The sequence below is a fragment of the Phaethon aethereus genome (assembly GCF_964289735.1).
Source record: "Phaethon aethereus genome assembly, chromosome: Z".
NCBI classification, from domain to species: Eukaryota; Metazoa; Chordata; class Aves; order Phaethontiformes; family Phaethontidae; genus Phaethon; species Phaethon aethereus.
This window is the reverse complement of record NC_138577.1, coordinates 78650976-78678742: the sequence shown is the minus strand read 5'-3', so window position 1 is coordinate 78678742 and position 27767 is coordinate 78650976. Positions and strand designations below refer to the sequence as shown.

The following is a 27767-nucleotide window of genomic DNA, read 5'->3' as shown; positions in this document are numbered from 1 at the left end:
TTTTGTGCAGAGCATAGCAAGACAGAAGTTTTCCATCTGGAGATTATCAGTTTGCTTTCCTCCCTGTTTACATCAGGATGAAAAGTATCATCTCACTGGACTTTTCGCTGATGATAAGTATAGGAAGCCATGGACTAGAAGTAAGTTACAGAGTCCTTAAGTTTTAGTTTAGATTTACCGTGGATTAAAGGAAGAGCTTGTGTTTGTGCATAATATGATGTCTGGAAAAAAACCAAAGTATTTCCAGAAGTAGCAATATGTCAGTTCATATAGCTCTTGAAGGTAGAACATGTTCACTGCCTAAGTAATGGATATTTATTTGTGTGTGGCACCATAAATGAAGGTGATATTTGATTAGTCTGTAGAGATCTCTGGAAAACTTTCTGTCTGGACATGTGGTTATGGAAAAAAAGCAATGATCAGAGATAAGTAAAATACTAAATCTGATTACTTGGGAGAGGTTTGAAAGATGACCCTGAGGTTTTGAGATGAGGAAAAAACGGGGGATTTCCAAGCACAGAAGTAAACATGTGTTAAAAAGTATTTGCATGTTTCTGGTATATTTGCATTTACTTTGCTAATGGAAACTAAAAGCATTGTTTCTTCTGTACATCCTCTGTAAAGTTTGCTTAGCCTTTGCAATGGTTTGATCAATACATAAAAATAAAAATTAATTTTAATATTTTCTGTGTGATTCTTTTTCTTTTTGTCTCAGTTACTTCAACACAGAACATGATTGCTATTTCGGTATTGGATCAATGGAAGAAAAGTTTATCTGTGGAGGATTTCCTGGAAAAGTCAGTAACCTTAAGTTGAAAACATATATGATTCCTTTGATATAATTCAGGTGCTTTGTGAATCATAAGCTAATAATGATAACAGAATATGGAAATGTTTTTTGACCGTAGCAAGTGTATGGTGCACTGGAGCTGTACAGTGTAGCAGATAGCCTGAAGGTGGCTTTTTCACTAAAGGTAGCATAATGTTTCTGTGGAGTTCTCTGTTTCTTTGTCTCATTTTTATAATGGTTATGTACTCTATTCATGACATTGGAGAAAATCTCTGAAATCTGTGCATGAACATGAAAGTAAACCATGAGGACATTTTCCCCCCTCCCTCTCTAAGACAGTTATAACTGTAGATTAATCTATTTGAAGAAGGATATTTATAAACCATTGAAAAGGTGTAAAAGGCAGCTATAAAAAGTCAAACTTGCATTATAGTAATTGAAGATAGACATATTTATTTTAAAATTATGTACAAAAAGTAAAAATATATCAAATGAACTCTGAAATAGAGTTCATTTAAAAAACAGGTTTGCAGCACAGCTTTTACAGCATACATAAGAAATGAAAGAAAATTATGGCTCTGCAAAACCAGTAAATTGTGTGTATTTCTGCTCTCAAACAATTGTCAGTGTGAAAGAAATAGGAAATTACATTTGTGGTTTTACAGGCCAGCCTAAAATCTATGTTGTCTTCAAATCTGCATAAAAAAGTGGTTGTGAAGAAAACTAGTGTTTGCAGAATTAAGTAATCATGTACAGAAAATGCCAGCACCACGCTTGCCAGAAACCATTTTTATGGGAATCTTGTGAATATTAATGACTTCATTTTCTGTTTTTCTCACAATACTATTAGAAGTACCCAAATTAGTGTATTTGTATTCAACCTGGGTTTTGTTAAATGGCCTACAGCCATATGCTCAACAGAGAAGATAATAGCATTGAACAATTTTTATTACTCAGTCAACCAGAAAATTTGAGGGAAAAAAGAAAATTAGCTTGTGATCACAGCTTTACCAAACACAGTACCCAGTCGGGCATAACATAGTGTCAGTTTTTAAACTGAGTCAAAGTCCAGTTAAAAGTTTTCTAACGGTTCAGTGGCTTCTTTGTAACTTTCAACATTATTTTGATAGGGATTTTTAACACAACTTCCTTTTTTTTTTTTTTTAAAGAAAAGAAAAGCAACAAATAACTGGAAAATGTTCTCAGCTTTGGTCCCATGGATCCACAGTACTGGTCTTTACCTTCTGAACACAATAGTGAGATAAACACTTTGTAAGGCTTTTTAGGAGAATTGAGTGGGTTTCTTTGTGATGCTTGCATTCCTTTTTTGGGTGGATGAGAAATGTGCTCTGCAGGTTAACAGCCATTCTCCTCTTCTCATTTAATGTCTCTCTAAGGTTCAGATATACTTCTAGCTGTATAGGCCCTCCATTGCATCTTGTCCTCAGGCTTCCAGTACTAAGTGAACAAATGCTGAGTACTTTTAAAAGTTTGGACCTGAAGCCCTAACTGTCCCCTAACATTTCGGTTATAAAGAATGCACATTATGTGAAAGCTGGGCTGATTTTAACTGCTGAACATAAAAAATGGAAAATTAAAAAAATAATAATATTAAAGAAAAAAAGTTTTGCACAGATGTAGAAATTTTACTATGCTATAGCAATAGCAAAATCAAAGTTAATGAAACTGTACTTACTTGTTTAGGTTGTCAAAATCAACCTGCAAATGTTTTGGAAACTTGCACTTGAATGGCTAAACTGAAGTTTGACTAGGTAACCTCCAGACGTCCCTTCCAGCCTCAACCATTTTGTGTTTCTGTCATCCTGTGAACTGGAAGCATTTAATTAGGGATTTTTAATACTTCGTCCCCCTTTTAAAAAAAAAAAAAAAAGAAAAGCAACAAATAACTTATTTTCAGGTTTTAATTCAGTCCAGCACCGCTCAATGTGGCCAGTACACCACTACATATTTAAAAAAAACTATAATGATTTTCAGATTTTATGACAAAAAGGTAATTACAAAATGAATTGCATCTGAAATTATTCTGCCTTATAATAAGCTTGAACTATAGGTTTAAATTAATGCGGAAAGCTGCACTGAAGAACAATTGAAAGTACATTCTGCATCTTCAGAAAAAAATAAGACTATTATATGTAATAAAATAATCTTTACACCTTCAGAGTGATAAATGAGGATGCTGCAAAACCCATGCAAAGGTGTCACCCAAGACATTGTCTAGACTAATAACAGTAACAGAAAAAGAAATTCCCAAAGCCGTTGTTATACAGAGTGTGGTTTAGATATCAACAGTGAGCAATTCATGAGTCAGTTAAATGCCATATCTCAAGGACTATTAAATGCCAAGAATCAAGAATTTCATTAGACCAAACAGCATTGACTTTTACCTGTTGTTCCAGCACTTGTTAGATAAATCTGAGGAAATCAGTGCATGTATTAGACTTCAGTTACAGAAAATTTGAGATTATTTCACTTAATGTATTTTAAAATGAAGCGGGCTTAGTTTGTGTACCAGTGAAAAATTAATTGGAGTGAGACTAGGAAATAAGGAGCAAGGAGTTAAACTTAGGAGGAAAGAATGTGTTTGTGCTTCATGTTCTTCAAGTGCTTTGCATTCTGTTTAAGGTAAGTAAAGAGAATCTAAGTAACTAACTCAGATGTTTTAGGGTAGTAGACCTGTGGGTAGGACTAAGCAGTATTAATATACATGATTCATCACAAGTCATTGTAAGTATTCCTGGTGCGGGGCATAACATACTGCCATGCATTTGCAAAGCAAGACATACACAAAAACAAGATAGGAATGAGCAGTAAGTACGGTAGGTGGTTTATTTTGGAAATTTAAAACTTGACCTACAGTAAATGTTTTTCAGTAGATTTACTGTTAGTAAGGAACAGGGAGTGAATAGCATGACAAATAAATTTATAGGTAACACTAATTTCTTTCTAATAGTCAAAATCACAGATGACAAGAAAAAAGGAAGATGTTATAATCTTTTCAAAACCTGTTAGAAACAAGAGCTAAAATGTTCTGCAATTGTCATTTAAACCAATGGTAGGCATTTTTTCTGGGGTACAATGTTCACTGCTGGGTATGGCTCACAGGAGAGCTACAGTCCTGGTGTTGTACAAAAAAAGTATAACTGTCTAGCTAAAAGATTCTAGTTTTACTTATGGATTGGCATAATAATTATCAAAGTATGTCCCAGATGTGCTGATATGTAATACAGTTATAATTCAGTTTGGTATCTTTAGATGGCTTAATCATAATTCTGACTCTGCTCAGAAGATGACTTTGTTCTGTTTTTACAGTAGGCACAAGCTTTTACTACTAAATAGGGCCTTTGTGTAGATTTTTTAGGTTTCTCTGTGTACCTAAAAATTTATGTAACTAGATTAAGACAAGTGATATTTTGACATAAGCTTGTCAACTTGGGGTTTTTTTGGGTTTGCAGGGTTTTTTTGTTAAAAGTTCTTCATGTAAGCCAATGAGGAGTGTAAGTGTGAATTACTGATCAAAAAGGTTAGTGGACTGATAAATGAGGGAAAACTGGTTCAAAATGCCAAGGAGCCTAATACCTCCTTGGAGAGGCTGAGAAAGAAAAAAATGACAAGAAACAAGTGGGAGAAAAACGTTGAGTGGGAGAAAAACACTCAGGAGATACAGACTGTCTAGGCAGGGGTGAGAGGACTCAAGGCAGAAAAAGAGATGAGGAAGTGAGACTATAAGAGTCTATAATTCCTGGAAACTGCCAAACTACTTAATTGGATAAACCCCCTTACTAGCTTTAGTACATGCATTTAATTGCCATGCCTATTTTGGTGATAGGACTCAACTGCCTATATTTCAAAGATACTGCTGTAAGTTTTACTTCATATTGTAAAGATCCAGTTGAAGCTAAATACATGAAATCTAATGTAGTGCCTTCTGTCTTCAAAACACTGTACAAGCATAGCTATATGACTTGAACATATGTTTCCGTACTTAGAGTAGTCTGCCATTTAAAATATTTACCATTTTCCAAGGTAGCCTTACTAAGGGCTTGATTCTGGAAAAGGCTGGCCCATGTAGTCTCAAATCAGCAACTCACTTAGGCATGATATATCTATAAAGCTATAGGGAAACCCATGGATTTCAGCGAAGCTGGCCAACGCGTAACTTGGCACAGTGCTCTAAGGTCTACAGATTTTTCAAAGGCTTATGCCGTGTTAAAGTTTGGACATTAATTATTATCAATACTGCATAGTTATTGCTTGTGAACTATACAACTTGTAGTTTCAAAATAAACTTTTGAGCTACATGCAAAAATGTTGTAAAATAGTTGAATTTTTTTTTAAAAGAGGTGTAGTAGAGATTCCTTACTATTGCTGCCTAAACATGAAGTTCTAAACTGAAATTTGGAAGTGCACTCAGATAAAGATTCCATGTATGAGATTTACCTCCAGGTGGCTAGCAAACATCAAGACTGTGTAATGCAAAAGATTATTAAAAAACTGAATAAATCCAAAACATAGCCTCACGCTAGCTTCTATGAAGAAAATTAACTCTACCCTGGCTGAAACCAGGACAGATGCACAGCTGATAAATTAGTTGTATGAAATTAGAATATTAAGTTCAATAAGTATAGATGAGCAGAAAATTTGGGTTCTTCAGAAATGTTAGCACTCATCTGTCAGAGTCACTTTATTGTCCCAGTCAATTTATATGGATAACATACATTAACATGACAATATTTTAATTAGCAATTACAAATATTTTGTCCAGATGCATAATTAGCTCAGGACTATGATTTTTTTTTTTCTGTATTCAAATGATTTTGCTATTTATTTGGCAAGCAGGTTTTTTTCTGACAAATAATAGTAGTATTGAGATTAGTATGAAAAGTGACAGGAAAATGGTTTGTTTCTGCATTTATCCTGTCTTTTCGCTATTGCAGTTACTTGCAATTTCTGCATGATCTTTGAAACAGAAATATACATTTAACCCAGCAGCAAATTTTTGTCATAACTGTTATGAAATCAGCAGGTTTGATGCTTTTTTACAGACATTATCCTTTTGTTCAATTTAATGCTGGGGTAAACTTAAAGGGCTTTTTCTTGGGGAAGACTTAAACACATAATTTGACCATGGATCTAACAAATAGTGGTAACAACTGTATAATTTCTGATCTTCTTCAGTGAATACAGTGATTATCAAAATTCTTAGAGTATCTTTTTGAGCACTGTTGGTTCACTGGCAAGTCAGGAAAGTTATGACAGTGCTTTTACAACAGCTTAAGTACCAAATTTTTTTTTTCTGCTTTTTTAGGAAACCTACCTCCTCTGTAGAGTTCCATATTAGTAATGAATTAATAGAAATTATTCCAAGTTCAAATCCCTGCTCTCAGACTGACATAGAAGGACCTTTTTTACATGTGAAGAATGTTTTTAAGGAAGAATCCACCCAAGACAAATATCTGAAGACTGACTATGCCACTGAATTTAAAGAACAATGGCAAGGTAAGGTATTTAAGTCACTGTTTTCTAACTTTTTTTGAGTCAGCTTGTTAACCTCCATAATTTGTTGTGCATAATCTGCAGACATTGAAGAGATCATTTGGGTGATCACAGCCAATTGCAGAAGTTATAACCATTTGAGAGAGATTTATTCCCTGGAGAAACAGGGCTTGTCTTAACAGTTCAGGTAGATGCAAGTCAAAAGAAGTTTCAGGCTAATCAAATATATGGCTGAAGGTAACAAAGTATCACAATAAGTAGATCTTAACAGTCATTGATCAAAATACTACTGATCCTTTGTACCTCAATAAAATTAGATCCTTGTGCCATGTTCTTCCAGTATGTCAAGGAGGGAAAGAAGTAAGAGGTTTCTGCTTTGTTGCTGGGATGAAGATAGTTCAAATTGGGTAGTGTTCCTATATGTTTTCTGAAATGTTAAGATTAGTAATGCCCTAAAAAGGTTTAATGAATTCTGATTACTGAAACCAAAATGTTGAGATAGCATTTGATTCAACTGTATTACAATTTATTACTCGGAACTATCAGGTTTATTTTTTCAGTACAGGTTTTTTGTGTATCTGTCAATTATATTACTTCAGAAAAGTAAAGTAATGTAATCATTTACTAAGAGCTTTTTGCCACAGCCACACAGAGGAGGCAGGTAGGTCTTGATACGACATTGTACAAGATATTTACTAGGAACATAGTATCAAGAGTGCAAGCGTATTAGAGTTAATAATTGAAAGACAGTAATCTTAATTCATCTGATTAAGTAATTATCTGATTTTTTTCAAAGTTAGGTGGCATATGGCAGAAGGTTTCAATAATTAGTAAAGCTCTCCTATATTGTGTTCTTACAATGAGAATAAAAATAATTCAGATGCTTTCCTGTGTCTTAGATATTACTTTCTTAGAAACAATCAAGAGAGATGAATTTCTATGGACAGGAGTCTGAAAGAAAAAAAAAGTATAAATATCATAAAACTTTTTTTTTTTAGTTACAGGTTATTATTGGGCTTAAACAAACATAAATAGACAAGCTAAAGAGACTGGATTTTTTTTTTAGTGGGAGAACATTAAATTATTCACTATTTTGGTGAATGGTTTATTGAATTAGAAGATCAAGTTACCTTCCAGTGTAACCACTCTGTTACTGCCAACCCTTTCTCTAACTTTCTGTTTGCATTAAAGAAGGAAATGTTAGCGAAAGTCTGTTGACTTTTAAGGGAAGTATTAATTCTAACATTTTTAAAAGCTGCCATGCTCAATGATTCGCAGGCTATTTTGTGTCCTTGAGAACCTGCTAATTAATGCCAGCTAGTCTGCTAACAGCACAAAACTGGCTAGGTTTCACTAAAGGCATGAAGATACACACAGAGGGTGCAAAAACATAACATTCCTTAATGTTTCCTTTCTTTACTGATAGATAAAAATTATTAGAAGTGAAATATTATGGGTCATACGAAATAATTATCTAACCTGTATTGGAAAAAAATAAGAAAGGACATGATATAGGATTTGAAATGTTAATTTAAAATCTGTTTTTCTGATAGGGGAAGGTTATATCTGAATTCTAAATAGCTGTTTAATTACTGCAGGAGGTTTTTTCTACCAGCTTGTGCATATTAAAATGTTTCATGGTTATTTCTGTTAATGTAACCCTGTTCTTCCTTTCAGAGAACAAAATCAATTTCTTCAGCCATTTCACTTTCTGAGGTGTAATACAAGAAATAATGCATATAATACTTAACTAACAGATGTAGTATTTAAAGGTTCTTGTTTAAAGCAAATTGTTTCCAATAAGTTTGTGAAGTTTAGTGTACTACATTATCCACACATTTAAAATGTAGCTGGTAAATTATTACTGGACTATAGTGGAAAATGGTAAGAAAGTTAAAACCTGTGAAATATTGAAACATTGAATGGGAGAGTTTAAAACTTCATTTGGTTCAGTCAGTAACTGTAGCGTTCTAATCTTCTTCTCGATTACATTAGATATATGTTAGATTGCAAACAAATTTTCAATATTTAGCATACTGTTAATAGCCTTTCTGTTTTACATAAGCTGTCTGTTAATGAGAAAGAGGTCACAGTGGAATGACAGTATCTTTGTACCGTTAAGCTGAAGACCACTAACTTTACCCTAGCACATGATAGCACTGGCAGTGAAACCCCCATTCAAACATGAACTGAGTATTTGCTCCCTGATTGATAAAGTACTTGAGCACATGCTTAAGACTATTAAAGTTCTTTTCTTAAGTACTTGGATGATCAGAAATTACTGAATCAAAGAAAGCATTCAAGTTACAATTCTGAAAATAAACATATTAAAAAATGTGGAACTGCACTTCCTAAAATCACAAAACGGCAACTCAGTTGAGTTACATATGGATTTCAAACACTGGCATTTGTGAAGTTCAAACTTTACCCATTGCTCCAGTTGTAAAATTCTGTATTAGGAAAGCAGTTAGTTATTTGATTGCACCAGGTACTTCAGTAAATTCATAGGTGCATTCTTGTGTAGGTATGCCCTCCTGAGGTGGGGAGTAAGAGGTTAAAGTGTGTTAAAATCAACAAAGAAGTGCACTAATTAACATATTTGAATCACATTAGAATAATGAGATTAACTGCAGAAAAACTCCTTTTTTTTATACACTTCAAGTACTAGAGTCACTTATAATAAAAAGATATAATACAAATGAATATAATAAAAATAATTAAAACTATTGCTAAATTGGGATAATAAATGCAGATCAAGGGCAAAGTTGTGCCTTATTTGACCTGATTTATTGTTAGGATATTAAGAGTTGTCCTACTATCTTTGAATTAACAAATTTAAGTGAGTTATTATTTGAGGACAGCATGATCAAGTTTATGTCATTGAAGCAGTCTTTATTTGCTGATTGATTTTAGCACCTAATTTTACAACCACTATTTGCCTGAATATTGAGGTGCTTCATACTTTATTTTCCTGGTTGCCTGAAGAAAAGGATGAAAAATAGATGAGGGATTTTGTAAATTGTATCAGAAAAGATGTCAATTTCTTTACTGGAGGTACTTCAAGCTTTATAGGCTACTAGAACCTTTAGTAGCCTCTCCTGAACTGTTCACCTCATTAAACAGAGGCATTTTATTTTTTAAATGTTAGATATTTTTTATGGGGATCTGTTTGTGTTAGCTGTGTAAAACAGTTTGTGGGAACAGCCATTTCCATCCATTAGGAAGGAAAGGAGGGTTGTTACAAATCAGGAGTCATCCAGGGAGTGAAAGGGGGATGTGGGAGTGAGGAGGCTTCCATGTTGTTAAAAAATAAGGGAGAACAAAAACCTCCCTTTTTCCATCTATATGTATTATGTATCTATAATATGTGTATATATATATATAGGATTGCATCAAATAGAGTTGTGATTACTGCATCAGTTCTGTCTCATGGGGAATAGTAGTCTAAACTCAAAAGAAATTAAGGTTCATAATGTCATCTTTCTTGAAATCATAACAATTTGTAACCTATATTTTTTGTCTGCTTGTGTTGTAAATGCATGTTTTGTTGCTTCAGAAGTAGAGAATCTACATTCAGGTTTCAATGTGTATGGAGAAACTGCCTCATTTCTACCTTAAAAATTGCACTGAACTAAGTTTCTAAGCCAAAACCTACCTCAAATGTTCCTTAATCACAGTTCACGATGCAAACAGGGAATGTAACAAAAGTACCTTTTCTTTTTAACAAGTGTTATGTAAGACAAAAGAAAAAGCAAAAGAAAACCAAAGCTTATCACGTGAACCATTGGAAGTCTAGACTTTGTTGCATTTAAAGCTTACAAACCCTAAAATATTTAAAGTAAAAAGTAGTTATTGTTTTGCTGACTTTTATAGCATTCTGACAGTTGCTCCACGATTCTCTTTATTCTGATAAGTCTTACTATATTTATATTGTTTGTTAATGAATTTTTTCGTATTTTTCTTCAGATTTATGTATGGAAGAGGAACTTGTTTTTATTGATAACCTTCAAAATTTTCGTAAAAAACTGCCTACTTCATCTATACTTCTGAGCAGACTACATTTTTTTTTTGTGAAAGATCCCCTTTTAGATTCTGAAGGACAGAATTTAACAGGAGAGAACATTTTCAGGTATCTACAAATTGTTGCATAATATTAAACATAAATAATAATCTATGTGTAATGCCATTAACATTTTAAGATCTTCTGCTGTATATTAACTTTTTAAATAATTTGTATTTGCAACAGGTAAAGACTTCAGCTTTTCTACTTACTTATGACAAAATGAGTAGGATAAAATTTATATGCACTATTTAAAAAAACTAGATAAATAAAATTATGTCATTTTTATATTCTGTAAGTGTGAAATGTGCTCAGGATTTTAGTTTTGGAATACTGAAAAAATGTCTGTCTGTAAGAGACCTGGTTCCCCCTCAGACTGACTGATTCCCCACCAGTAACATGCTACTAAGTTTAGCTGGGCCAGGATTTGACACATGCTTCCATGTTGTTGCTTTCTCTTCTCTCAGTCATGCTGTCAGTAAATCCATGCTCTTACCCTGCTGAATTGTATTGCTTCAAGTTCAAATATAATTATTCATATGTTTTTGCTCACTTTCATATTGCTAGGTTGATTGAATTTAATTGAATGGTGTCTTATATCAGGAATTTGAACAAACTGGTACATTATAACAGGTGTAAGTTACATTCAGAATGTGCCTAGTATTTTGTAAATATATTCATCTGTATACAGACATTCATAAAAACTGGCTAAATTTTGTGCTGATTCACTCCATGTCTGTATAGATTCCTTTGCACTTGATAGAGTTGCATGATTCACAAGCAAGGCAAAGGCAGATTTTAATGGATTTAACTGTACCCATATAGTAACAGAACAGAGAGAAATGGGGTTGTTTGCCTGTTTTTTCAAACATGAGCCCAGATCTGGCAGCGAGTTTTGGCCGTTAGACTATGTGCATGTGTGAGTACTGCAAATATCCAGCGAAGAGAACATGATCCAAATTCTGCAATGACTTTCAGAAATACCAGTCACAGGAGAAAAAAATGCTAGTGTGAACCTTTACAGGAATAGCTCTGACCTGCTGATCTGCAGTTTACTAGCAAAGCCACCAGCTTTCTCAAGGTGGGAGACCAAATCTCCTAGTGGAGCATGCATGAGATGCATTTAAGCAAAGAGATACAATTAGAGATACTTAAGATAAAATTCAGTGAGCATCCCAAGGCTAGGCATGGAACAATTTATACTCTTCAACCTAAAGTATTCTTCCAGGAAAACAGTGGTGTCAGGGACCAACGAGGAACGTATCCCCCTAAAAAGTCATTATAGATTTAGTGCCTGTAATGGCCATAAGGGGCAAGACTGATGAAAGGTTTTCTTTCTACTTGAAAAGTCTGCATCCTTGTTCTGCTTGTATCCTTGCTTTACAAGGCAAGTAGTAGTCTCAATCCTGAATTTTACTTCTTGGCATTTTAAAAGTTTGTCAGTTAAAGCAGAGAACATACTTTTAGTTTTCATTTTAATTAATGGTGAGCACACTCTGCCTTCTGTGGTGCTGAATGATTGCTGAAAATAGAAATGAAAGTTGACATAAATAATAATAGATGATATAATAAATATATATTATATCATATATTGTTATATAAGATAGATAAAATAATAATATATTATTATATGCCTTTTATAATAATTTATAAAATCTATAATAATAATAAAAAATTATAAATAATGTCACCCTTATAGACTACAGAAATTTTGTATATAGCAGAAAAACGACATTAGAAAAAAAACAGGTCTGAAGCTTTTGCAAAATACACTTTTACATGATGGGACTTAAGTGTTGAGATGATGAACAACTTTAATACGGGTTTTTTTCTGTAACTTTTTTAAGGCGGGTCCCAATATCAAGTGGTTCTACTCTGCATATAATGCACTATTTCTTGAAAAATAATTTCAGTTAATTACATGGATTAGTACAGCATCCCTTGGAATTGCTTTCTTAGAAAAGCATGTATTCAGAAAAAAATAACTTTTGCCACATATATGGGTACCAAAGCTACTGCTAAGACTTTCAGTCTTAGATCTGAAGTAATACAAAGAAGTCACTTGCTTTATTTTATGATCTTTTAAAGGGAATGTTTGACTTTCCAAAATGAAATGGAGGTGCAACAGAGTAAAAAAGAGTTGCAGGGGATTAAAGAGAACTTCTGTACCATATCTGTAAAAGATGAAGAGGTATCATCATGTTGTTTCTTACTAATTGTTATATTAATGATTGTTTTATGTTATGCATAAGTGTTTGGTCATCTGCAAGTCATTTTACTGAATTATTTTCATACTTGCCAAATATCTGTAGCTTTCATATTTCCAAGATTAGAAAACACTGGTATTATTTGTGTTTTTTTAATTCTTGGACACCTTTGTTGGGAATCTCCACTCTGATCGCTGTTTCTCCTGAGACCTGATGTGTTGTCAGTTTTATGTAGGTACTGTTACAGTAAGAATAAAAATTAACCAGAACAGGAAGCCGTCACATGTGCATGGGAAAGGGAAATTTCCAAGACATGTTTTGGGATTTGGAAGGCCAGCTTGACTTCTTTTTTTAAAAGAAGTTGAATATATTTTTTTCTCAATTTTTCAAAATTTAAAAAACCCAAACTTTCAATGAAATAAATGAGGATTTTACTTCTCTGGGAACTGTAAGTTCAGATCTACTCTTTATATTTCACTTACTCAATTTGAAATACTGTGACACTATTTTTTTTTCTCTGTATTGAGCAAAGCTTTTGTGTATGCTGTGTAAATGTCATATGACTTCTTTCTTAGAAGCTCTTAGACTGGTTTAGAATTAAGCTGTTTCAAGGTTTTGAAAAAGCTTAGACTGTACAATAACATCAAATGAAAATTATTTACCATTCTATTGTGATTAATATTTTTCAGTATTTCATGTTGCCTATTGCGTTAGAATTCTGCAAACCCAGCAATGGCAGGTCAGATTCTGTTAAGATTCCATCATACTTGGAACTGAAAAAGTTGTTAAATTTAGCTCCAGAAACTATGGCTGATGAAGGCATGTGCAAAGATGTGATCAAAGAAGGTGAGGGTTGGTTTTCTTAAATGCTTGACCTGATTTTCCTTTCATTTGCACACATTTAACACTATCTAGCTCTTTTACATTCAATTCAGTTATGAATTACATCACAGCCTATCAAATGATAATTTCTTTGTATGAGACTACAAACTGTGCTATACCCAAATTTCTGAGTATTAAAAATGTCTCCTCATGTAGCCAAGGGGAAGTGAACTATTTGCCACTTGGTTCAATCCATGGTTGTGTTGTAATCTTGGAAACAAATGTAACATGAGCTGTGATTCATGATGTCCAGTCTACCATGACTATAACGATATAATGTTGTGTTTTCTTATCTGTAATTAAATTTGTTTTCAGAGACATCCTTAAGAGGATTATATGCAGTACAGTCATACCATATAAATTGCTTATATTACATTGTAATTGCACACATGAAAGCAGATTTCTGGAAAAAAAAGGTTAAATATTTCCATGGGTAACAGGAATATTCTAAATGACAGTAGTAATTTCTTAAAAGGAATTTGATAAAAGTTACTAAATGCTTGTATACTACAGATAAGCACAACTTTAATGACAGTTATTGGCTGGTGGATTGATATCTATGACAGTATTTTGTGCAGTTAAAAGAAAAAAACAATGCCTGAGTTTTTAAACTTTTGATTAAAAACAAACAGTTTGCATTAGTTTTGGCAAACAAGTGAGGAAAACCACTTATTTGTGGACAGTAAGCACCTCAAAGAAACAAAATTCATGCTTCTGAGAGTGGAGGGTGTGTGCTGAATTCTGTTTCTGATAGGGCAGCAGTTTGGAGTAATCCAGTCTCTCACTGAAGATAAGAACAAAATTTAAAGTGTATGTTTGACAAATACATGATTTGACTCTGATACATTTAGTACATCACAACCTACGTGCCACATTCCAAGCTGAATGACCCAACCTCCCAGCAGAGATTTGAGAATTTTATACATAGATGTCAACCTATTATTCCTTTTTTTCTGTTTTAGTTCTCTTTAGTAGCAAGAGAATCTACATACGCAAACTCCTGGTAAACTAGATTTAGGCTACCTACTTGTTCCAGAAATCACATCACTGTAGTCATAAGAACTTTGAAGAATTCAGATAGTGACTGTGCTATATTGTATTTTTTTCTGGTACCTGTAAGAGACAAGACAGAACACTGCTCTGATCATCTACAGCATTTTGGGTTACTAAGCATAACTGTAATTTTTCATAACAATAGATTATGAAGATTCAATAAAAGAATTAAAAGAAAAAAGATGCTCTGACAGGAAAAAGGAATAAATAGTTCATTTATGGAACCTTTTAAAATTTTTTTTCAGCTCTCAAAGCAGGAATTACGTACAAAGTGGAAATTTCTAAGTACTGTCCCATACCACAAGAGTGGTCCAGTCATAGCACAAGTATGTTGGAATTTTGTGAGTCAGGTAGGAAGATCTACGTAAATCAAGGGATGATATTTAAAATAAATTCCTGAGGTGATTGTCCCCATATTCTGTTCTTGGGACTACATACACCACATAGATATACGATAAGAACGTTTGCTTTGTGTAACCTAGCATTTTGTATCTGCACCATAAGCAGAGAGAAGTGCCATACCCCTTTCAAGAGTTTTAAAAGCTAAACACAATTGACTTTACAGTTCCTTCATGTTTCTTTTGGCTGCAAGTAGTGTCTGTATCTTTTGCACTTGATTAGCTTTTTAGATTTTTTTTTTTATCTAACAACTTATCTACCCAGAGAGGGCAGAGGAAAGTTCAGGCAGGTTGATTAAAATTGTGGAGTCAAAGAGCATAGCTTAATGTTTGTTAAAGTCTTACGTAAATGCTCTCAAAAGAGGGTGATGGAGGACAATTCAGGGAAAAGTACTGAATTACAGGTTCAAAACTCCCATGCAGACATTTTGGGTTGCAAACGGTTTAGTAATGCTGTGTGATCAAGAAATTAAGTCAGGTAGTCATCAGAGCTCTTTTCCACAGAAATAAACTGAAAGTGTTGAATATTGGCTAATGTGTGCGTTGAATCCTGGTTTCTCCTACACTGGCACCAGGAAATCCTTTATAGTTACCCACTTTTAATAGCTTAAAAACTCAGTCAGGCATGCTGGTTACAATGCATACCAATGCCAGACAGGTTTGGTGTCTGACTGTGCAGACTGACTATCCAACCTCAGTTAAGATTTCTTTAGATTCCAGGTGTAATCTCTCAAATAACGGAAATTCTTGCCAGTCCTATTGTTTTCACAGTTGGCTGGGTAAGAGAGGCAGAAAAATGGCTATGCTGGTGACATTTTTCACTTTTAATTTAATGCAGAAAAGCCTGTGCAGAGTGACATTTAAAAATGGCTGTGATCTGGGGAGAGTGCCAATCTTGAATGAAGATATACCTCTCATCCTAATGTATATGCTATCTTGGCAAAAGTCTGTCCATTATTGCATTGGACAGTAACAGTGTTATCCTCCAGTGCATGTTCACTTGATAGTTTTCCATCCAACAGTTACTGAAATCCTTGAGAAATTTTGAGTTTTCTCAAGACCAAGACCCCTCTTCTTGTCTCAGTTTCCATATGATTTAAACTGGACTGATGGCTGTCCCCTTCAGGCTAATAACATGACACTCCTGATACTTCATTGTAGTGGGCTTTTGGTAGAGCAATGATACCAGCTCAAAGTATCTGATGTAAAAGCTAAAGGCAAGCCTACCATATGTTGTCCTACTACGACAAAGTTAAACTTACAGAATCACAGAATCATCAAGGTTGGAAAAGACCTTTAAGGTCATCAAGTCCAACCATCAACCCAACACCACCATGCCCACTAAACCATATCCTGAAGTGTCACGTCTACATGTTTTTTGAACACTTCCAGTGATGGTTGCTCCACCACCTCCCTGGGCAGCCTGTTCCAATGCTTGACCACTCTCTCCATAAGGAAATTTTTCCTAATATCCAGTCTAAACCTAATATCTAGCCTAAAGTCTTAGTTTCTGTCTGGAGATTATTGCCTAGTGTGATGAACTAAATTTTAATCTAGTGAGCTATCTGACTACTCTTTACTTCTAAGGGTTATGATAAGCAGCAGAAGCTTAAGTGCAGCAGATGTGAGCAGTTTGGCACCCTCTTCCTTTACACAGTAATAACAAGTTGTCTGTGCTTATCTAGGATATTGTCCATTCTTCTGGAGTAGATGAGTAGTCAAACCATCTTGAATTGTTTTTAAAAGAAAGCAATGGCATTAATCTCTATTGCCAGTTTGCTGGCTTAGCTCTGCTGTTGAATCAGGCGAGATTCAGTCATTGGGGCACAGACAGCTTTCATGTTTTTTCATGGTTTTTTTAGTATATAGAATTATTTAGGTTGCAAAAGACCTTTAAGATCATCAAGTCCAACCGTTAACCTAACACTGCCAAGTCCACCACTAAATCATGTATCTAACCACAACATCTACACGTCTTTTAAATACCTCCAGGGATGGTGACTCCACCACCTTTCTGGGCAGCTTGGTCCAATGTGTGACAACCCTTTCAGTGAAGAAATTTTTCCTATCCAATCTAAACCTCCTCTGGTGCAAGTTAAGGCCATTTCCTCTCATCCTATCATTTGTTACTTGGGAGAAGAGACCAACACCCACCATGCAACAACTTCCTTTCAGGTAGTTGCAGAGAGCAATAAGGTCTCCCCTAAGCCTCCTTCTCTCCAGGCTAAACAACCCTAGATCCCTCAGACAACTCCTCACAGGACTTGTGCTCTAGACCTTTCACCAGCTTCACTGCCCTTCTTTGGACACGCTCCAGCAACTCAATGTCTTTCTTGTAGTGAGGGGCCCAAAACAACACAGTGTTTGAGGTGCGGCCTCACCAGTGCTGAGTACGAAGTGACGATGATTTCCCTACTCCTGCTGGCCACACTATTTCTGACACAAGCCAGGATGCTATTGGCCTTCTTGGCCACCTGGACATGCTGCTGGCTTATATTCAGCTGTCAACCAGCACCCTCAGATCCTTTTCTGCCGGGCAGCTTTCCAGCCACTCTTCCCCAAGCCTGTAGCATTGCATGGGGTTGTTGTGACCCAAGTGCAAGACCCAGCACTTACCCTTGTTGAACCTCATACAGTTGACCTCAGCCCATTGATTCAGCCTGTCCAGATCCCTCTGCAGAGCCTTCCTGCCCTCAAGCAGATCAATACTTCTGGCCCAACTTGATGTTGTCAGCAAACAGACTGAGGGTGCACTCAATCCCCTCATCCAGATCATATTAAACAGAACTGGCCCCAAAACTGAGACCTGGGGAACACCGCTTGTGACTGGCTGCCAGCTGGGTTTAACTCATTCACCACAACTCTTTGCGCCCAGCCATCCAGATAGTTTTTTATGCAGCAAAGAGAATGCCCGTCCAAGCCATGAGCAGCCACCTTCTCCAGGATAATGCTGTGGGAAACAGTGTCAAACGTTTTACTAAAGTCTAGGTAGACAACATCCACAGCCTTTCCCTCATCCACTAAGTGGGTCACCTTGTCATAGGGGGAGATCAGCTTAGTCAAGCAGGACCTGCCTTTCATGAACCCATGCCGGCTGGACCTGGTCACCTGGTTGTCCTCTGTGTGCCGCATGATGGCACTCAGGATGATCTGCTCCATAACCTTCCCTGGCACCGAGGTCAGGCTGACAGGCCTGTAGTTCCCTGGATCCTCCTTCCAGCCCTTCTTGTAGATGGGAATCATATTTGCTAACCTCCAGTCAACTGGGACCTCTCTGGTTAGCCAGGGCTGCTGATAAATGATTGAAAGTGGCTTGGTGAGCACTTCTGCCAGCTCCCTTGGTACCCTTGGATGGATCCCATCTGGCCTCATAGACCTGTGTGTGTGTCTAAGTGGTGCAGCAGGTCACCAGCCATTTCCCCTTGGATTATGGGGGCTTCACTCTGCTCCCCATCCCTGTCTTCCAGTTCAGGAAGCTGGGCACCCGGAGAAAAACTGGTCTTCCTATTAAAGACTGAGACAAAGAAGGCCTGAGGTACCTCAGCCTTTTCCTCATTCTTTGTCACTATGTTTCCCCTGCATCCAATAAAGGATGGAGATTCTCCTTAGCTCTCCTTTTGTTGCTAATGTATTTATAGAAACATTTTTTATTGTCTTTTATGGCAGTAGACAGGTTAAGTTCTAGTTGGGCTTTGGCCCTTCTAATTTTCTCCCTGCATAAATTTATGGGATCTTTGTAGTCCTTCTGAGTTGCCTGCCCCTTCTTCCAAAGGTCATTAACTCTCTTTTTTTCCTGAGTTCCAGTCAAAGCTCTCTGTTCAGCCAGGCCAGTCTTCTTCCCCACCAGCTTGTCTTTTGGCGTATCGGGACAGCCTGCTCCTGCACCTTTAAGATTTCCTTCTTGAAGAGTGTCCAGCCTTCCTGGATTCCTTTGCCCTTCAGGACTGCCTCCCAAGGGACTCCATCAACCAGGCCCCTAAACAGGCCAAAATCTGCCCTTCAGAAGTCGAAGGTGGCAGTTCTGCTGACTCCCCTTCCTTACTTCTATGAGAATTGAGAACTCTACCATTTCATGATCGCGGTGCCCAAGACAGCCTCCAACCGTCACATCACCCAAAAGTCCTTCCCTGTTCACAAACAACAGGTCCAGCAGGGCACCCTCTCTAGTTGGCTCATTCATGAGCTGTTAGGAAGTTATTTTCCACACACTCCAGGAACCTCCTGGATTGTTTCCTCTCTGCTGTATTGTATTTCCAGCAGACATCTGATAAGTTGAGTCCCTCACAAGAACAAGGGCTAGCGATTGTGAGACTTCTCCCAGCTGCTTATAGAATATTTCATCTGACTCTTCATCGTGGTTGGGTGGTCTCTAACAGACTCCCACCATGATATCTGCCTTGTTGGCCTTCTCCCTGATTCTTACCCATAAACACTCAACCCTATTGTCACCATCATTAAGCTCTAGACAATCAAAACTCTCCCTAACATACAGGGCTGCCACACCTCCTCTCCTTCCTTGCCTATCCTTTAGGAAGAGTTTATAGCAATCCGTTGCAGCGGTCCAGTTGTGTGAGTATTTCCACCATGTTCCTGTGACTGGAATTACATGGTAGTTTTCCTGCTGGACAGTGGCTTCCAACTCCTCCTGTTTGTTATCCATGCTGCGTGCATTGGTGTAGATTCACTATATATGCTGAGATCTGTAGGACAGAGACCTGCAAACCTGTACATACACTGCTAAGACATTGCTTGCTAATGGAAGTTCCTGTATTGGGTGTCAAATTTCAGCAGAGATACCCTACATTCTTCTCCTTCTAATTAATTTTGCTATTTATAAGTTACCAGAAGTTAAATATGTTTGCTTGAACTCAGAGAAGAAACAGTCAAAAAGTAATGCCATTTTCTGTAAATATTTGTTTGCTTTCCTCTCCTGCTAGCTATGGAGATTGTTTACTGATAAAGGGGTTGAGGGACAAGAGAAGTCACTCCATCATTAATGCTCTGAGAAGGGGAACGGCACCTGAGTGTAGGCAGAGTTTAACTAATGTAGCTGGTCAGTGTTCCATTCTCAAAGGCAAAAATAACTAGACAAGAATGAATATGAACAGTATTGCTCAAAGAGAAATAATGGTTCTTTTTAGATATGTCAGGAATTTTTGCTGTCCTGAGATTAACTCCTGTCCCATTCAAAGAAAAGTGTTAAATTTGTTTCTCACCACAAAAAACAGTTTGTGAGCTGAAGTTCACAGCAGAAATTCATGGAGCTTTTTTTGTTTTAAGTAAATGGGAAAGAAATTGTACTGATTGGAAGTCTGTTTCTTTCTTTTGTAACCACTTTTCCTTCTTACCTTTTTTTTCCCCCAATGTGTACTGTATATTCTCTGGCTTTCTAACATTGTCCTTTATCCTTCCTGCCATACAATCTGCTTGTTAGGTCAGACAAGGAGCAGCTGTAAGCAGCTGCGCAGGTGGCTGATTCATAGCCTGCTGTGTGCCAGTTGGCCAAACAATGTGTATAAGACGATTGCAGTTGCTTACTGTCTGTTGGAATGAATAGGGCATTTGTTACAAGTGTTTTTCCTTATGGAGGCACTTATTTACTTACAATTTTTCTGGCTGTTAGTTTTCACAGAACATGGAGGAACTGTGTTTTTTGTGACCTCTGCTTTCTGGTCAAGCTTAATGAAAAGTATTATTAGAAGAATGCCAGAGAGATGAGCACCCGGGCAATCGTGTAAACAGACAGTTTTTACGGAATGACTCCAAAATCAATGAAGTTGCAAATTCCTTATTAGATTTGAATAAAAAGCAATAATCCATTAAAATGTCCACATTTAATATGATTGGCAAAAAAGAGGTGAAAAGTGACTTGCAGGGGACTTTTAGCATGCCAGGTTTGTTTGTATATTGCTTTAAAAAGACCAGTGGTGTAATTAATTTCAGTGGTCATCCCTAGAAATCGCAATGAGTACTAATTCTACTTGAAAGAGTAATTTTGTCTTTAAAACCCTGACTGACTGTTTCTGAAGTTCCTGAGTCCACTCATCCAAATGTTACAGCCAGCACAATATTGTCTGAAGTCTCTCTTTCATCTAAATAACTTCATTTATGTGGAAACCATCTAAGAAGGCCAACAGGGATGAACACTTAATATCAAAACCTCAGCCATAGTACCTGGTGATTTAATTATAAAAATCATCTTACATGGGAAGAATATGTAGCCAGAACTACATTACAGAACGAGTAAAGGAATGTCATCTACACATTATTACGCTCAAACTTTCTGGAAATTAAATGTAAAGTATTTGGGGTTTATTGCTTAAATAGTGAATTGTCCCATGAAAATATTTTGTATTTTAATCCAAAAATTCACTAGTGTAAAATTCCTAAGTATGAGTGTTTCATTCACAAGCAGCTTTGTGATTTAGATTTTTTTTTTTGTTTTGGATGTGGCTTTATGCAATTTCAAGCTAAATATGTCCCATATCTGAAAGATGAAATGGAAGTACCTTTAACTCCTCCATGCAGACAACGAAGATCATGGGTTAATTTTCTGTGCACAGGACTTCAGGAAGAACCTATTCCTCTTTCTGGTAACAGGTAATGAAAACTTTGTAGTAATAAATCCTGCCATAAATCCTCTAAAGCATAAATCCTCAAAATTAGTGCAAGAATAACTTTAGCCTATTTGTGAATGGGTAGTTATGTTCTTTGAGACAGCTGCATATATTTTGTGTTTTCTGTGCATGATCCATACCTGTGGCTTTTCAGGGGAATTTGAAAGGAAGTGACAGTCACTACTGTAGACCTCTTTCTCCTGGGGGACTTAATAGCCTGAAAATCCAATCTGCTTTTTGGAGTAGGCAACAGTAAATATGTATGTATATAGCAAGTATGCGTATGTGTATATGCATATATTTATACATATGGCAAACACCTATGCTAAGCAAGTATCACCTACAAAATCTCCAGAAGAGACAGAAGAAGAAAGTATTGTCTCTGTTTTGGGGGTATCACCCAACAATGGAATTTAAGCCTTTTCATGCTGACAGAGGATAAGGATTGCTTCATTCTTTCCTTCTCATCTTGTTTTTGAGACTAACATTTTTTGCCTTGCTATCTTTCTTGCATACACGAATAATTTGGATATCCTTTTGGGGAGGGAACCATAGTCTAGATAGAATTCTCATTCAGTGCCACTTACTTTATGAACCACCCTTGATGGCTTCTCTCACTCCTTCCTGTTCACCCTGGTGTTGCATGAAGTGACCCTCTATAAGGACAAGAAAAAATTTTAATGAATGAACGAACTGAAAATGTAGAGAGAAAGCTGCTCTTTAAAAGGTAGTTTTATATAAATCAAAATTCAAGAGATAATGTTGTTAAACTTCATACCTCCAAGTCTTGTTTTATCTTCTTCATAGGATTTTGATTACAGAGACCTCCAGGGAATACTTAGACTCTTTCGTATGGCAATCAGAGAAGTATCGGGATAATATGAACTCTCTTTTGCTTGTCGGTAAGGATTTCTAATTGATGGTCACTTTCTAATTGATGTTGAAGAATTCCATGCACATGGAGGAAATATAGCAAAAAAGATAATGTTATATTACAGAGCACACCTTTTGAGCCGTTGAAGTTTATCCAGTTAATGTAACACTCTGAAGTTTGGATTATCTAATTCTTTTAGTACATATAAAAAGTTACAGTATGGCAACATAAAAGTTGGTATGTCATGTGTCCTTCTATGGAGGTAATTTGAATGAAGCAAGAGTTTTATTTCGTTATGAAGATGTTCAGTTCACTACTACTAATTGTATTCAGTAACTGTGGTAACTGAAACTTGGTAATCTGTTGAACTCTTTTCCGTGAGATATTTTTCCTTAAGTAATGTTTCAAAATGTGTATCAATCAATAGAAAAGCACTGCTAACGGAAAATAATATTATAACTTGACAAGAGCAGAGTTCATGGTAGGAAGCAAAATATACAAAACCAAAATAAGCTGCAGGTTATTTCTCACAGCACCAGAATATGCATTACCGCTGTTCTTTCATTTCATTTTATTTGCCTTCATTTTACAAGTTTTAGGATTAAGTTATGTCTATTGACTTGTTACGTTGTCTAATTCATTTGTACATTCATTTATAGTTGAAAATACTGTATGGTAGGCTCATTACTATTTCAGGGTTTTTTTTTTTTCAGGTAATTATGTTAAGGATAAGGATTATGTTAAGTCTTTGTAAGCATTACAAGTAAATCCACAGATAATGAACAAAGTTATTTGTGACTTTAGTAATGCAGCTGCACATAGATCTGAAAAAAATTTAACCTGCCAGTTACTCATACACTCAATAAGTAAAAAGCACATTTGCTCTACTAACACTAGCTGCTTTGCTTTTAAGTCTATTAATGGACACTGAGTTACAAATAGAAGTGTAAACAATGGATATATGTAGTAGGTCATCAGTACGTGGGAGCTTTCATTTCCAAAATTATATTTCGTTTTCATGTTTCTATATTATTAACATTATATGTTGATTTCTGTTTTTGTAGAGCATCAGACTGTTAAACTTGCATATGAGCGTCATTCACTTACAGAACTAAAGGAAATGCTACCAGCTGAGGTAGAAGCACCAATGCTCAGCTCACTAGAGGAGGGCTGGTGGCTTCATTTGGGTTTAAATCCAGTCTCCATAGAAGCTTTGGAGCAATTAAATATGGACAATAGTAATACAAACAGTTTGCTTCTTACAGAAGTAGAAACATTCACACGATTTACATCGTATCAGTTAGAAAGTAAGTATCATCTTTTTTTTGCAAAGTGACAAAAAGGCAAAGATAGGTACCTTAACAGAGAATCACAGAGTGACAGTTACATATCTCCAAGAAGGAACGAAATGGAAGATTTCTTATTCTCAGGAACAAAATGTTTTATAGCAATATGAAATAGCAACACCACTACCATTAAGGTGTACTTTCACAGACTTGGAACAAGCTGTAGGAACAAAAATGTTCAACTGCACAGTTATCTTTTCTATTAATGTGCAGATGAAAAGTAGCCTTCACCAACCATACTATTTTTTAATAAAATAGTTTCATACAGGAGCATTTCTTTACAAATAGTACTTTTGCATTGCAATATTTACCCATATAGTCCTATCTGCAGAAGGTCAGTAGGGAGAGTATGTTACAGTGAAAATTCTTTATTTTGTGATGCTCTCCAGAGGTTTTTTTATGTTGGCTATGGTTTCAAATGCAAACCACTCATAAACTTCAGAATTTGTCATGGATCATTATGCATACTTATAATCAAACTTTAACAGAAAATGCAAAAAGTTATTTAAATTTTATTATATGACTATGGCCTGACTGCAAGGCACCAGTTGTGGTTGTAGAACTCCAAGGATTGATAATAACATGATATATTGTGAAACAAATAGGCATCACTCATGAAAAAAACATTTCCACTTAACTGCTTTTTACATACCGTAAAGTGTTTCGCTACAGTGTTTAATACGGATATGCAGCAGCAATGTAAAAAATAACAGTTCCATTGAAGCTCATCTTTAGAGGGAGCTAAGTGCATGCTTTACTTCTCTCTTTTCCTCTAAAAAAAAAAAATCTGTTAATCTTTTAATATTTCTTCCTAATGAAATGTGTTGCGTCCCACTTCCTAGAAATCTAACACCAGTAAGCACCACACAGATGGCAAAAACTTCTCCAAACAGTAGCATGGCCTTCTGTTTCTCAACATTGTACATTTTTACTTAGGACTAATCAGTACAAATTTTCTAAAAGCTGATTCTAATGATCTGGGAAGGCAGAAAAAAGAAATGAAAAAATGCTTTCTCTATAATTATCCGAAATAGTTAACTACAAACAGGAGAAAGAAAAGAAAAAAAATCTATATTGCAGCACAGAAATTAAATTTTATTTTTTAGGATGGCTTGAAGAGAAGAATTCTGTGACAAACCAGGAGCTGCTTTCTGCTGAAAGGCATCAGTCGGACAAAGTAGTTAATCTTAACATGTCACCCCATACTCAAAGGCAGTACTTTTCCCCACATGAGAGTGCTGCATCATCTACCAAAATTCACAGTACAAATATGTCTGTGAAAGACCTTAGCGGAGAAAGCATAAAAAAGAGTAAGGTGGAAGAGACAATTTATTTCTTAAACCAAGAAAAGAATACTCCCAAATCATCTGAATCGGTAAGCTGTAAAGACGTGTCTTCTAAACAAGACAACTCAACCAGTAGTCAAAAGCCTGCATCATTTGCACTTGCTACAAAATGGAACAACTGTGATTCTGATCTGAGCGACTTTATCATGCTGAGATCTAAATGTACACTCACCCAAAGAGAAGAAAAAGATGATGTGGTTAGTCCTGAAAAAGGTATGTAAACCCAGTTTATTCTGCCATTTTCCCAGGTTGAATTCTGCTCTCTTATACCGGTTACAATAGATGCTAGTTCATGCTAGTAGATTTATGGGGGAAAAAATCCTTTGAAGTCAGTGGTAATATTTTTATGATCTTCAATGTAGTTGAATTTTCAGCTAAGGATCTTACCTTTTGTTTTTTCCTTTAGATATCTTAGTGGATTTTGTTTGTTTGTTTTGGTTGGGGGAGTGCTTTGGTTTTGGGTTTCAGGGGTTTTTTTGGTGGTGGAAGTTGTTTTTAATAAAATAAATATATGAGTTTATTCCTATTCTGACAAAGTAGCTCTAAATGGTACTTGCTTCATATCTCTTCTGTCCATATGTTCTGAATCAGATCTTCTGGCCTCTTTGGAGAAATAGTAGTTATCAACTGTAGTTATCAAATTAATTGTAGTTATCAAATAGTAATTATCAATACTTTTACTTTTGTAGAACCAGCATAGCCTAGACAATGAACAAGAGTTAAAGTTCTTCTATGGAAAGAACCATTTGAGCCCGTTAGTTACCTTGGTGCAAACCCCATCAAACAACGACGCGGAACGGGTCTTAGGGAAAACAGAAAGTTATTGGTAGCCCTGTTCTTGCTGATGACAATGCTTATGAAAGAATCTCAGGCTATGCATTGAGCACTGCAGAAATGCAAAAATAGCGGAGAGGGAAAAGAAGTAGAAGAAAGTGCTTACTTGCTTTAAAAAACAAATATTTGTGACACAAAATATTGGGAGACAGTGACATATTTCCAGATTCACTTTTCAGGATAAAGTTGTACTAAAAAGAATATTTTTCATTTTTTGGACTTGTATGGCAGAACTTTGACAACAACTTTTATCTGTGTTTCAGTTAGATGTCCCAGGGGAAAAAAAAAAAAGAAAAAAATTTAAAATTGTTACATAAAAGCTTTCAGAGATAATTCCTATTGGAATATTTAATTGCAAGCTTAAGTAACCTTTTGGAGGAAATTACTTCTTGGTAGATTTAATCTGTTACTGACACTGGTAGACATGCATAAAACACTTCCATGGCCTCAGAAAGCAACAACCCCAATTTTAAAAGTAGATCAAGGTACCTGAACTGAAGTTTTATGCTACCATCTAGTGAACTCGACTAGAACTACATTGCCAAACAAGAATCCAAATGTATTGAAAGACAAGCTATGTTACATTTACAAATAGGCTGTGGAGGTCCAAGTAAGTTAAATGCAGTGTAGAATATGTTTACAGGTAGACCCCGCTGTTGCAGATCAGTTATGTCTGATATATAGAGAACCTATTAAAATGTATAGGTCTTACCATATTGATGTAGAAATGATGTAAATTATTGTATACTTTTTGTAATAATGAAAAGTTTTTATTAAGGGTCATTCTAAATTTAACTGAAAATAAGAAATGCCGGCACTGCTTGTAGGACTCTCTCTCTGTTGTCTTTGTTGTTTGGTTTATTTTTTAAAGATGTCATTCTGTATAATACTTAGTTCAGAAAATGCACAGGAGGGAAGTAGTAGAAACAGTTCATTGATCCAATTTTGTACCCTGTATAGCTTTTCAAAATCAGGAAGGTTTTTTTAAATTAACTAGAAAATCAGCAATACTTATACAAATACCTATTCAACCAGAAATAGAGATGCGGAGTTGCCAAAGGAAGCTTTGTGGGCAGAAGCTGTAGCTCATGCATCAGTGTTTATAAGGAAGAAGGGAAGGAGACTTGGAAACGCTAACAAGTTGCAGAAGATAGCTATAAGACAGGAGAGGTTGTTATTTTCAATAAGCAATTTTTCTCTTGCTTTTTTTCCCTGCCATTTGCATCTTCCATGTTCTTTCTGGGTCATTTACAGCATCTAACCTTTCCTACTCACACTCATGGAGATATTTTTCATAGTTTCAGCTCCTTATGTAGTCAGCAACATATTTACTGTCATACATGGTTTTTCTCCATATAAAGGCATATTAGCTTTTCTATGGAGCTATGTTATACAGCTATAGTACCAGCTCCTTAATTTTTCCAGCTCTGTACTTCTGCCCTAAGGAAGGGGAACATGATAATGCCTGACTGCTTGGACTGTGAAGGCTGACAGGCCCTCATCTCTCCTTGTGTCTTGATGGTTTTTCCATACTGTATGAGCCCATGAAAACAATAAAGAAGTTCATGAAAAGAAAATGTATGTGTCATAGAAACTACTTAATTTTAAAATATTTTTGCATGTAAAGTCATTTATAGAACAGTTCTCTTATTCATTGACCTGGTTTTGTGACATTTGTATCTAAATGTTTGCTTGTGGTTGAATGATTTAGTGCTACAACCTGAAGAACAGCATATGCATGTTCATGAAGAGGACAGTTCTGTTTGTGAGACTGTAAGAATAGAGGAAAAAGAACAAGACAATGAGGACAGTGTCACACTTGATATTCAAGCATCAGGTATACTAT

At 35.8% G+C, this 27767-nt stretch overlaps 1 protein-coding gene across 1 annotated transcript in view; it reads left to right on the top strand.

The window, feature by feature from the left end:
- Positions 1-717: 717 nt before the first annotated feature.
- SHOC1 (shortage in chiasmata 1) overlaps positions 718-27767 on the top strand; it is a gene marked incomplete at its 3' end in the record, with an annotated part of 53417 nt that continues 26367 nt past the window's right edge. Inside the window, exons 1-11 of the mRNA XM_082013339.1 lie at positions 718-797; positions 6117-6307; positions 10253-10433; positions 12453-12555; positions 13261-13417; positions 14416-14456; positions 21281-21504; positions 22329-22423; positions 23460-23702; positions 24848-25300; positions 27633-27758. Coding sequence (XP_081869465.1) covers positions 733-797; positions 6117-6307; positions 10253-10433; positions 12453-12555; positions 13261-13417; positions 14416-14456; positions 21281-21504; positions 22329-22423; positions 23460-23702; positions 24848-25300; positions 27633-27758 — 1879 coding nt within the window. The 5' untranslated portion in view covers positions 718-732. The remainder of the gene's footprint in view (positions 798-6116; positions 6308-10252; positions 10434-12452; positions 12556-13260; positions 13418-14415; positions 14457-21280; positions 21505-22328; positions 22424-23459; positions 23703-24847; positions 25301-27632; positions 27759-27767) is intronic.